The sequence below is a fragment of the Rosa chinensis genome, chromosome 2, assembly GCF_002994745.2.
Source record: "Rosa chinensis cultivar Old Blush chromosome 2, RchiOBHm-V2, whole genome shotgun sequence".
NCBI lineage: Eukaryota > Viridiplantae > Streptophyta > Magnoliopsida > Rosales > Rosaceae > Rosa > Rosa chinensis.
Genome location: NC_037089.1, coordinates 81850342 through 81863880, shown reverse-complemented (window position 1 = coordinate 81863880; position 13539 = coordinate 81850342). Strand labels below are relative to the sequence as shown.

The 13539-nt window shown below is 40.4% G+C and overlaps 2 protein-coding genes across 2 annotated transcripts; one reads left to right on the top strand and one right to left on the bottom strand.

Annotated features, from left to right (window-relative positions):
* The first annotated feature begins 834 nt into the window (after positions 1 to 834).
* On the top strand, positions 835 to 1293 carry LOC112185189. Its single transcript, XM_024323396.1, has one exon. The coding sequence runs from the start codon at positions 835 to 837 to the stop codon at positions 1291 to 1293; it is 459 nt and encodes a 152-aa protein (XP_024179164.1).
* A 9299-nt stretch (positions 1294 to 10592) lies between these two features.
* LOC112185188 lies at positions 10593 to 12350 on the bottom strand. Its single transcript, XM_024323395.1, has one exon. The coding sequence runs from the start codon at positions 12348 to 12350 to the stop codon at positions 10593 to 10595; it is 1758 nt and encodes a 585-aa protein (XP_024179163.1).
* Positions 12351 to 13539: the final 1189 nt, after the last annotated feature.

The following is a 13539-nucleotide window of genomic DNA, read 5'->3' as shown; positions in this document are numbered from 1 at the left end:
CTTTCCAAGAAGTTATAAGAATATCATATTTTCTACTTTTTCAGGAGAGGACACGGAGAACGCGGTAACTCATTTGGCCAGGTTCAGGGTGCAATGCAGTCAATACCAGAATGATGACAGCCTCAAGTGCAGGATCTTTGGCACTTCTCTTTCTGGAGCCGCCTTCAGATGGTTTTCCAAACTCTGACCAGGAACAGTGGCAGACTGGCCCGCAATGGAAAAGATCTTTCGAGAAACTTTTGGAGCCATCGAGCCTGAGGTCGATTTGGCCTCTCTTACTCAGATGTCCTAACAACCCACAGAGCTCGCCGTCACCTATCTTCAGCGCTTCCAGTTCCAGAAAGCCAAACTGAATGTGATCCTCCCTGAGAAAGAATTGGTCAAGCTAGCGATCGAGGGTTTGGAACCACGCCAACGAAAGAAGCAACATGTCAGCATGATCCAGTCAATGGGAGAACTGAACACAGAGGTGGGTAGCTTCGAACATCTCCTCAAAGAGACAGACGCTAGGAAAAATGCGTCTAAAGGAACATATGTGCCCGGGAAACACCTCACAGTGGCAGCTCTTGGATACCTACAGCCAACCTATGATCCTTACTATCACCATCAAGGGGAAGAGGTTTTCCAGAGTGAAAATGAAGCTAAAGAAGAGAAGAACGATGTCTCCGCACTAGAGTTGACAGGTAGGAAGAATTCAACCCTCAAGTAGTTAAAGATATCTAAGGAGCCTGTCAAGCTCAGGTCTGTGGCTTTCACCAAACCTGAGTTTGCAACATATACATATGATGCCAATAAGGCACATGGGATTCTGGATGAGATGATTTCCGCGCGAAGATGGTGAAAACAGACTTTGGCCCTTTCCCTCGACCGGATCAGCTGAAAGGAAAAAAGTACTGCAAATTCCACAACTTGTGGAACCATAACACAACTGATTGCGTGAAGCTAAAAGACCAAATTCAGGTATGGTTGAATAATGGCAGTTTGCAGGTAGAAGCTTCGGCGACCGCGGCAGCAATAGTAGACCTGAACCCTTTCCCGGATACTGGAGTTGGTATGGTTGATGTGAACTGGCCCAAGAAGAGCCAGAGGAAACCAACCCTAGATTTGACTACAAAGGGGAGAGAAGAAAGGGATGAAGGGGAGGAAAACCTTGTAAAGAAGAAAGTTAAGCCCATTAGCGAAGCCTCACCAGTAGTCCTTTGCTCGCGGTGTAAAGAAGAACGCAGCATCCAAGTGTCGCACGTAGAGGTCGAGCAAACCTTTCGTTTTGGTTCCCTCCAGCCAATCAAATAGGCTTCACCATCACGAAATTACCAGCCTTCTAGCCCAAAGGCGAGAGATGAGGTAAAGTCACCTCCATCCCCAAAAGATTCCAACTTGTTCAAGAAATTGAGAGCGGCCGCGAACGATCAGAAACAAGGAGGAAGGGCTTGGAATGAGCACAAAGAGGTCGTGACCAAACCTTACATTCCTCCAGCTTCAACGTCCAACATCAAGGAAGGCAAATAGTATACCAGAGAGAAGGGGAAGGCAATGGAGATCAACCCTTCCAGGAAAAGGAAATTGCAGCGCAGGTTCGGAGAAGCCAAGCGTGCCTTGGAGGCTCTGGATCAGGGCCTAATCAAGCCGTCGCAACTGGTTAAATCTCCTGAGCAATATCAGAAGGAGATGGAGGCGTTAGTTGCTAAGCCATTGGTGGCTCCCCGCAGTTTTCAAAAACAGGCACACTTGGAATCAGGAACCTCTAAGCCTAGTGTTTTCTATAGGATCACAACAAAGAGGACACTCCGCTAGCTAGGAACGACAACTCGCCAACCAGACGACCACATGTTAGGCACAGGTTGTTTAGAGAGGAACCAGAAGTCAAACCTTCAGTTTTTGAAAGATTGGAGAGCAAGGGCAGCACTGCAGAAGCTTTACAGTGGAAACCTAAAAAGGTCCAAAGTTTGGTGGTCGCGTCCCCAAAAGAAATACCTGTAAGGGAACATAAACCAAACTCGCCATCGTTACTGGCCGAGCTGGGGGAACAGAAATAGTGTGAAGTAAAGGGGCTTGCAGAAGAGTCATTGGTAGATCGGATGGCGAATCAGTTCAACACTGACATCCCGTTTGGAGAACCAAAGCTCAACCTGGAGGATGAGATAGATGAAAATGAGGTGGTTGATACTTCCTGCAATATGGTCTACGTACTTCCAGCGAGATATGCTTTGCCAATTGTCGTGCATGCGTGTGTAGAGAATGAAGAAAGTACCGATCAGCCTCTGCAAATCACATCGGTTGCAATAACACCTTTAGCAGAGGAAGTGGTTCTTGAAATTGAAGACGTTGAGGGTAAAGGTTTCTTTATGAGCTTTACAAGACCAACGCCCATGATGGTTCAGCACATGCGACCTTTATATATAACAGTGGAGATTGCTGGCACTAAAGTCAGCAAGGTCATGGTCGACACAGGGGCCGCTGTCAATGTTATCACCACAAGAACCATACATTTACTTGGGATCAAGAAAGAGAAGATCCAGTCTACATCCCTCACGCTGAAGAACTTCGCGGGGACAGTCACGAAGACTTTGGGCTTATTGTTTCTACATATCAAGGTAGGACCAACAGAGGGAGTCTATGCTTTCTTCGTGACAGACTGTTACGCGGCCTATAGCGCCATCCTAGGGTGCGACTGGATTCACTGGAGCTATTGTGTTCCTTCAACTCTCCACCAAGAGCTGGTGATGTGAAATAGGGTAACCGATCAAGTGGAGGTGATTAAAGCAGATCCTCGCCCATTCCCAGTTTCTGCAAACTATATACATGCCAGGTATTACTTGGAGCCAATTACTCCATTGTAGGTCAGTGGCATAGATAACAAAGGCGGCCCCATAGGGGTGACGACCTCTGAATTGGCACAATGGGGGCTTACGATCTCAAAAGAGGGCTTGGAAAGGCCTGGCCACACTGTGCCCAAACCCTTAACCGATTAATGGATTAGGACCTTCCAGAGGAAGGGATAGAGGCCTTCCACTCGTTATACGAAAGACTATCCTCGTACCTGGTGGAAAATGAGGCCTATGATCGAGTCGCAACCTTGGAGATGGTCAACGAAGAGTTCTCTGACCAAGAAACAGAAGACGCAGAACAAATTCAGCTGGCCCCAGCAGCGCTGGATCCTATAGAGAAAGTCAATCTTGGAACCGCAGCTGAACCTATGGAAGTGGCTATCAGCGCTTACTTAGAGACTAATGAGAAACAGAGGCTCGTTGATTTATTACTGGAGTTCAAAGACTGCTTCGCGGAGAAATATGAAGACATGCCCGGCCTGTCACCGGACTTGGTTCACCATCAATTGCCAACACTCCCTGACAAGAGGCCTATGAAGCAAGAGCCGCGAAGAATGAACTCCGAAACCCAAGTTCTGGTCAAAGAAGAAGTTGAAAAGATGCATAGATCAGGCATCATTCGGGTGGCCAAATACAATCAGTGGTTGTTCAATATCGTGCCAGTTTGTAAGAAGAATGGTAAGATGGGGGTCTGCGTGGACTACAGAGACCTTAATGTTGCCACGCCTAAAGAAGTCTACCCCATGCCGGTCGCAGATATGTTGGTAGATGCAGTGGCAGGGCATGAATTATTATCCTTCATGGACGGAACTGCGGGGTATCACCAGATTTCGGTTGCGGACACTACACCAATTTTTCAATCAGACGACAGTTTTTCACTGTCGTCTGATTATACAATTTGCTGTTGTCTATCTCAATGCCGTCTGATACATAATCAGACAATACCAAAAAACTGTCGTCTGATAACGTTTACTACAACATCTACTACTATATTGTCTGTTGTCTGAATACAACGAAGAACAACAGCAATAATACGAAAAACTGTCGTTTGATAAAGTTTACTACAACAGCGACTACTATATTGTCTGTTGTCTGAATACCACGAAGAACAACAGCAATTGACAACTTAACTCTTGTGCAAAGTAATTTCAGTTGACAGACCCTAGAAAAATATGGACGTGTAATGAAGATTTAGAGAACATTGATTTGTAAAAAAACTGTTGTCTGAAGGAAGCTTGTACATCTGCAAAGTAATTGAATACTATTGACTGACTTTGAACAAGACAAGAGCAAAGCTATTAAAGCCATTGTGTATCATTGCTTCATACTATTGCATCCTAAAATAAACTGTTGTCTGAGATTTTCTTGAACTACAGCTTTCTTGCTTCATGGATCCTTAAAGTCTCTTTTCAACCATATGGCCTCCCAAGATGCTGTAGTAGTTTATCAATTCATACAATTGTAGCTTTTCAATTCTCTGTGGTCTTCGTTTTCATCAGACAACAGAACATATTTTTTTTTTTGTGTTATATCTTGTTAGACAACTGAATATGTTTAATAACTATTGTAGATAGATGATTCAGACAACAGATTTTTCTTTTTTTTTTCATCATGTTCATTTGTTAGACAATGGTTTGCTGTTGGTTTTGAATTGTCTGAGATATAAGAGAAGACATACATTCTGTACAATTGAACACATCCCTGATTCCAAAAGCCATTTCATTCATCAGCAATATTCATCCCAACATTTACATAAGAATATTGCCTAAGTGGCTATAACTGCATAAAGCCCGGAAAACATAAACGCATTCACATTGCATTAACCATGCCTATAACTAAAGCAAAAACTAAAACTAGCTAGCAGGAGGCTCATCAAAATACCAAAACAAAAATGCCTTCAACTGCGCATTAACCATGCCTAAAACTAAAACTAGCTAGCAGGAGGCTCATCAAAATACCAAAACAAAAATGCCTTCAACTGCGCATTAACCATGCCTATAACTAAAGAAAAAACTAAAACCAGCTAGCAGGAGGCAGGTGATCAACCATCACAGCTATGCAATATGATACTTCATCACAAACTTAGCCCACTCTGACCTCACAACATCAACATCCTTTTGGGTGTAGCACAATTCGGATCGTCGCTGCCACTGAAACAAAAGGCATAGTACAATCTCAACATCACAACATCATGCAGCAACAAGAACATTAAGTTATAAAGCTGTCGAACTAAAATTTAAGGCTTTACCTTTGAAGCAAAACCTAGGTTCTTATCCTCAATTATTTCCTTCATGTACCGCATGATGAATATGCCACAGTCCTTCATATTTTGTTGTGCCGGAATACCCTAAAAACAGTCATTACAAAATCTCAGCAGTGCACTAACCATAGCATGTACAAAATCTGAACCTACAATTATGAATACTAGCATACCCCATGTTTTGCCACACTATTGATTTCCGGCCAGACCTATTTCTTTGAGCATTGTAAATTTTGATCCCACTTCAACAATAAAATAGAAGACAGCAGTAAGTTTAATCAATCGGCAACAAACAAACCAACATAAAAATCATCATTCCAATATTTTATCAAAATCAGAGACTTGGTCAGACTTACTTTTCTACAACAGTTTGCCATTCTCCACCAACTAGTCGACGCCGCAATGGATCCATGAAATAGACAGTTTCTTCCTCCGGATTGACAACAGTCAACATCCAATGGTTACTTATAATTTTATACCAAGAAATTAAGTCAGTTGCAATTTTTTTTATTATATATATATATATTACTTACTAAACGACATGTTTGAAGTAATTAATTAGACAAGTTCAAGATAAGTTATTCACCCTCCATTATACGGCAACAAAAAAATCTGGCCCTTCTCTGCAGTTGTGAACCTATTTGCTAGAAAACGCGATCTTTCCGTTGTATTTCCACTTCCAGCTGCTCCAATCTGTGAAGGGTCCACAAAGCTAACCATGTGTGACATCTTTGCTCTCTTCAAGACTTCATGCAAGTAGCTGTAAAAGCACATAACCTTAATACATTTGAAAACAAATAAGAGTATACATATTGAATACATTTATGAGATAATAATTCATCGGAGCCTACTGATTTTTCCAACTTACCATATATACATTGAGATTACTCCACCTGATAGTTCAGTCATTGTACACAATGCATGAATGTCTGACCTAAACAGATAATGCTTCCTGTCGATGCCAAACACTTTCTGTTCCAAATTGAAGGAGATTGTCCTCCCATTTGCCAAATTGTCCCTTGTCCAAATCCACAAGCACTTCAAAGGTGCAGGGTAATCTTTTGGTAGCTTCTTCATGTCAATATTCACCTCTTCAGGACTGCCTAATTGCATTTTCCTCTTCTTCAGACCCTTACTGGACTTATTTGGTTGTTTCTACATGATAACATATCGAGTTATTACTAAATACACAATGGAAGAACAATGGAAGAACATGCAGGGAAGTCGCAGTTTCAGTTAGTTTACCTTCATAGTGTCGGGAGGGGATTGAAGTATGAGGTCCCTAGGCCAAGCAATGTAAGTCCCAACAGCATCTTTGACAGTAACTATCTCATCGTTGACTGGGAATGGAACCTTAGCTTGAGGATCAAGTGGACGCAGAATCGACACTCGCACATTCCCTTCTTCCAAAGCAACACCATGAAGTGTCTGGTTTTCGCAATTAGTGTCCACTTCAACAATGGTTGCAATAGCAACAATATTGTCGATCGACCCTAAAGCCAATCTGCACTCGAACTCTTTAAGTTCCTGTTTTATGCAATCACACATATTTCAAGAGAAACCAATTCAGCCATCAAGGACAACTCGACATATCAACACTGATTATTAATATACAAATCAAACACATGCATCAAAACAGTTTAATTAATTTATCTACGTCGTAGATTAGAGCATATATACCTGCTGTGTAACTTCAACCAACTCAATAGCCTTCTCATGAACTACTACAGCAGCTGGTTCTTCCACCGGAACCTGTACAACCTGATCTTCTTCCACTTCCTTCGCAATGTCATCCACTAAGTGTAACCGCTTCTTTGCAGAGATACCAGCAGCTTCCTCAATCTTTTGTAATGCACACTTCTCCCGCAAAGTGGAGCAACTACCTTGTCCAGAACCATGGTCCTTCTGGCCTGCCGTGGGGGACTCAATGGGAAGGGTTTTCCCATCAACTTTTGCTTCCAACCTCATTATTGTTGCAGCCCAATATGCTCTCTCTCGTGCCACAATTTTCTCTGTCTCCTCCTCTATTAATTTCTTGCAGCCTTCCTTAATTCTCTCTTCAACAGTTTTCCTTTTTTGCCTCGGTAGGTTAAAATATACGCTAGGCTTGACATGACCCCCCACACCACGCACTCTTCCATGGTGTTCACGGTTACCTAGAGCCTTTGTCAAGACATCATCAGTGCCACAAGATGTCACCTCACCGTCACTCACTTGTCTCTTCAGCTTTTCCTAAAAGAAGAAATTTTATTTAATTTAAATCAGTTTTTGATTTAAAGTTGTATATCTTGTAATGTAGTTGTAGTAAATGGCTTAGATAAGCTAAAACAAGTATAACACTTTACTTACTATGTCTGCGGCACACTTCTCTACCTCAACATCTTTGAAGTTGCCGTGTTTATCCTGCCGTGCCTTTATCCACATTGTTGCACGGTCGATTTCCGAATCAGGATTGATTTCAGACTACAAAATAATATAACTATAAGTAACCATTTAACCTTAACAATAACTCAGCATGCAAGATGTAAAAGTAAATCACTCTACATATGCTCACCAATTCAGCCTCCAGATTTGCGTATCCCTTACGCGACATGCGATGAGGGTACTTGTTCTTACACCTCTTTCCCTTTTGCACCTTCTGCATTTCCTATAAACCATCAAAGTAATGACCATCATAACTCAATTCACTATAGTTATAACATGAGTAGTTATAATTTATCCAAGTTCTGAAAACATGAAAATACAAACAAACTGTACCTGAAATTCCTCAGACAATCGATCAGCTACAAAGATGTCCCAATGAGACTTCTCGATGAAGTTGTAATCAGCTGGGGGATACTCTAACAATTCAGGTTCATCCTTATGTGGGATGATGTACTGTGTAGTCAGCTTGCTCTTAAATTCTCTCCACTTCTGTGAAGCTGAAGATAGGACCATTCTCCTTGCCTCCGGAGGTACCTCAAATGCCATCTAACCAAATGATAAAGCAAAAATTAAAACCAGTCTATGAACATGGAGTCTTTATATTAATCAAGAAAAGAAGGATCAGTATTTTTATACCTCGACACACCTCCAAATCTTATTTTTTCGATCCTTTGGGACCTGCTTCCAAGAAGGTCTCCATATTGGTGCCTTAGTACGTGCTAGTACCCCAATATATGACTGCATTTCCTTGGCTGCAGCACCATAAGGCGACCCCTTCTGATTAAACAAGACTTTCAACTTTACCCCAAGAATTTTCCTTCTCACAATCCTGTGTATTGTAACACAACCACGCTTCAGCAACTTTAAGCCGCTTTTTTCTGGGCTGGATGCCTTAGATGACTTTTTCTTCTTATGCTTTGTCAATGACTTGCTGACCCTTAACGATGTCGTTGCTCTCTTTGGTGATGGCTTATTTTCTGATGCATTTGACTGACCAGAATATGCTAGTTCTGGTGCAGATCTCGCTCTTGTCACTTTCAATGCATTGATAATATTCTGCCTTGCTCTAGTGGCAGCCCTAGATTTTGAAGGAGCCATGATCTACAACCAAAAACACATGAGGGTTAGTTAAATATAAATGGGGCATGCTAGATCATATATAGTAAAGCAATATATATTGACCTTATTGTAAAATTATCAAGTTTAAAGAAAAAAAAAATCAATCTTGAAAACAGAAAGCTTAACAGATAAGGGAACATTGTCATTGATAAGAAACGAAACAAATCAAGTAAAAACAACGATTCACAAATCAAGTTAAAAAAAGATTCATCCGAATTCAAATAAATAAAGTACATAGCCAACAATAACAATAATAAACCCTAAACTAAGAGTTGACACATTTCATCAGTCAATCCATATTCCTTCATCACCATCCCGCATATAATTGCTAGTTTGGTCACCATCTACATCTGTAGTGTCGATCGAAGGCATTGTGGTATCAAACAGCTCGTTCTCAAGTTCAATGACTCCAACCTCCTCATCATCACCTGCATGGTAATCCCTATCAGGACATCGTACGACCACAGACCAATTAGCGTTAAGAGGATCATCTATGTAACAGACTTGCTTCACATCTGTACCTAACACGAAAGGATCATTAAAATGACCTAACTTATTCAAATTTACTAATGTATAACCCAAATCATCTATTTTAATGCTCTTATCAATGTCAACCCAATCACAGTAGAATACAGGAACCCTAAAGCTATGATAGTCTAACTCCCATATATCTTTAACGACTCCATAAAAAGTCGTATCATCATTAACCGGGTTTTTATCCTTCGCACTAGAGATTAGCATTGCATTGGCGAACAATGAAACACCACTGCATTGAACTGCTCGAACATCATCACGATCCTTGGTGTTGAAATTAACCCCATTTATCTTGTAAGCACTGAATGTTGGTACTTCTGAACTAGGACCATCAGCAATCCACCTTAAGTGTTCCGAAACATTAATATGATCATCAATACACCCAGCAGCAACCTTCATGCAAAGAAATAACATTATGGTTAGTTAAACTGTCATTTATACTTAATATCTACCCAAACTATAAAAGGTACTGGAATAAACAGATCATTGTACTTACCTTGTCTTGTATCCATTTCGCAAATGTTTTATTCTGTTTCTCCTTTAGCCACTTCTTATTTTTTTTAAAATTTGGATGAACATGCTTCAACCATTCCAAATGTTCACTACAAAAGACAAGAAAAATGCAAAACCTTTAGTAAACTCCAACTACATGTATTTATTTGTACCGAAATGACACAGTATAAAAATTAAAAAATTAAAAACAAATAAACAGAACACATGACTTACTCAAAGTAGGGCCTTGCTTCATTCGTATTCTGCAACACACAAAGATGTGCTAGCTGCAACTTCTTTTGATTTGGACAGATCATTGTGGCACCTGACATAGGTCTGCACGTCCCCTTCTGGTCAGATGTACTGCTAGATGGTAGTCCAACAGTAGGTTCAGTTAGATTGCGTTCTGCCAAAAACTCTACTGCTTCTTCGGCGATGTATGATTCAGCAATGCAACCTTCTGGATGGTTACGGTTCCGAACATATCCTTTTAATGTTTTCATGTACCTTTCGAAGGGGTACATCCATCTAAAGAAAATAGGGCCACATAGCTCAACTTCTCTAACAAGATGGATCGAAAGATGAATCATGATATCGAAGAAGGACGGTGGGAAGAATTTCTCAAGCTCACAAACTGTTTCGACAAGGTCAGCTTGAATTTTTTTTAGCTTCTCTACATCTATGACTTTACTGCATATGGCCTTGAAGAAGAGACAGAACTTAATGATAGCATATCTAACTGGTTTCTCTAGTACTGAACGAATTGCAATGGGGAGCAAGTGATGGAGGACGGTATGACAATCATGTGATTTCATACCAACAAGCCGTAGATCATCCATGGATACTAAACTCTTCACATTAGAACATAACCGATCAGCAAGCTTCATGCCAAAAAAAGATTTGCAAACTGTTTTCTTTTCTTCTAACATGAGATTCTAGCTTGCCAAAGGTAATTTCTCTTTTTTCCCCCCAATTTTAGGCTTCAAACCAGCCCTTATACCCATTGCCACCATATCTAAACGAGCAGCCACCCCATCTTTGGTTTTCCCAGGAATATTCAACAATGTACCGATTAATGCATCGCAAACATTTTTCTCGATGTGCATTACATCAAGATTATGTCGAACGGGAAGAAACTTCCAGTACTCAAGTTCGAAGAAAACAGATTTCTTCTTCCAACATGGTCTACTCTCATCTTCAGCACCCTTATATGGAGGATGAGGGTGCTTTTTACCAAAAGGCCAGTTCATACCTTCTACTCTTTGCAGCACCTCATGTCCACTTAATGGAATAGGAGCGAGATCACGTTCTTCAGTGTTATCGAAAACTGCTGCCTGTTTTCGATAAGGATGGTAACGTGGTAAGAATCTCCGATGCCGCATATACGACATCTTTTGACCATGAGCCAGCCTATGAGGTTTGGTATGCTGTAAACAAACAGGACAAGCATTGTACCCTTTCACAATGCTGCCTGACAAATTCCCATATGCAGGGAAGTCGTTAATTGTCCAAAAGAGCACTGCTTTAAGTTTGAAGTACTTTTTTCTATAACCATCATATACCCCTTCAACCCCATCCCACAAAATCTTCAAATCATCTATCAAGGGCTGGAGATAGACATCAATGTCATTTACAGGCTGTTTAGGTCCAGAGATTAACAAGGTGAGCATCATGTACTTCCTCTTCATGCAGAGCCATGGGGGAAGATTGTAGGTTACTAGTATGACAGGCCAACAAGAATATCTACTAGAAAGGGAACTGTGGGGATTGAAACCATCAGACGACAGCGCTAGCCTTAGATTCCTAGGCTCTGAACTAAAAGCAGGCCACTTATCGTCCACTAACTTCCAAGTAGGGGAGTCAGCCGGATGCCTCATTTTATCATCCTTCAGTCGCTCATCAGCATGCCATGTCAAGCTTTTAGCTGTACTAGTCGACTGAAACATCTTTCTAAATCTAGGTATAGGTGGAAAATACCACAACACTTTCCCTGGAACCCCAACTTTTTCTACTTTATTCTTTCCCAACTTCCACCTAGAGAGACCACAAGTAGGGCAGCTAGTGGCATCAACATTACTATCCCTGTATAAGATACAGTCGTTAGGACACGCATGTATCTTTTCATAATTCATTCCCAACGCACACAAACTCTTTTTGGCCTCATAAAAAGAACTTGGCACTTCATTACCTTCTGGAAGCAATATTCCAATCAATATCAACATGTCAGAATAGCAAGCATCACTCAACCCATGCTTTGCTTTGAGGTTGTAAGTTTTAACAAGTCCATTTAACTTGGTAAAACGCGTACAGCCAGGGTAAAGAGGTTTGTCGCCATCCTCAACAAACCTTAAAAACTCATCAGAGTCTACTGAAAACTCATGATCATCAGACCCCCCCACAGTGTCATTACCTGCCATTTCTACAGTTTCAGAATTCCCTTCGGGTTCGCTACTCTCATTTGACGAGAGTTCCCCATGCCATATCCATTTTGTGTAAGTTTTATCAATACCAAACTCAACCAAATGATCCCTTACTACCCTAGCCTTCCAAGATTTACCATGACCACATCTCATACAAGGGCAGCAAACCTTATTGACATCACAACCACTCTCTAATGCAAACATAATCAATTCTTCAACTCCTAACTCAAAAGCTCGCGATCTCCTATCAGCATGCATCCATGATTTGTCCATCTTACAATGAAAGCCAGACAACATATAAATATTCCAAGGATGCAACCACAAAACAAAACAACTTAATATACCTAACATTTCATCGCAACCACAAGTGTACTATATATATGCATGTCATAGAATCATAGAGCACTTAGGCAGCCATTGCAATCATCACAAATATACAGCAACGAACATGTATATTATAAATTGCATCATATTAATGATAACGAAATCAACAACCACATCAACAAACACAACAACATATATTATAAACCTATATGCTACAGTAGTACAAAATAAGAGAGAGCTTAGCAACACTCACCAAAAGTGCTTATCTAAGCTAGTTTGCCACAGCAATAAGCTTATCTACCTCCACCAGCCTCCTTAGTTCATCCGCCGAGATTCCTTTTCAATCATCAAATTTACCTATGACAAATTTACAATACATACAAAAGTTATCTCCAAGTTCAAAACTTTAACACTTTTGAAACAAAGAACCAACAGAAGAAGTTGCATCATTAAGATCCCATTTTTGACTCAATACCAAGATATATAAGTAATCACTAGCATTTTTGTTTTAGATGAACAGCTTGGGAGAACTTGAAGATTCAGTCAAAGAGTACAGAATCATTACAATGTTTCCCTGCTATTACCCACAGAATTTTCTTGGAAAAAAAATGTAACTGAAAAGCAAAAGACACAAAATATTTATACTCTGTGATGAAAAAGCCAGAAAGAATCATGAAAATCAAACCAGGAATGTTGAGGAAACATTGGTTTTTGGGAGCCATTAACAATACAGAAAATAGCAAATGGTCTTGGCAACCAATCCATACCTATAAAAACCATACCCAGAAATTGACAACCTTTGCTTTTCAGATCCGCAGACGTTTGCTGCAAAAGCAATGCAAGAAAAAACATGAATCAGAAACCAAGTAGAGGTAGGAGGAAAGTTTTACAAATTAAATGAAGGATTTCCACTTTATAAAATGAAACACTTATTGAAGAATTTTATTACTAATTGTACGAAAATAACATTATAGACAAAAAAAAAACACTAATGATGCTTTGTAACAGTTCACTAAGACTTCCTTAGTACAATAGAAAATTGAAAGTAAAGTCCACGGTCTTTAATCAATCTTTTCTTAGTACAATATACTTTAGTACAGCTATATGTTTAACGTTCTTTCGACATACACCCTTTAAC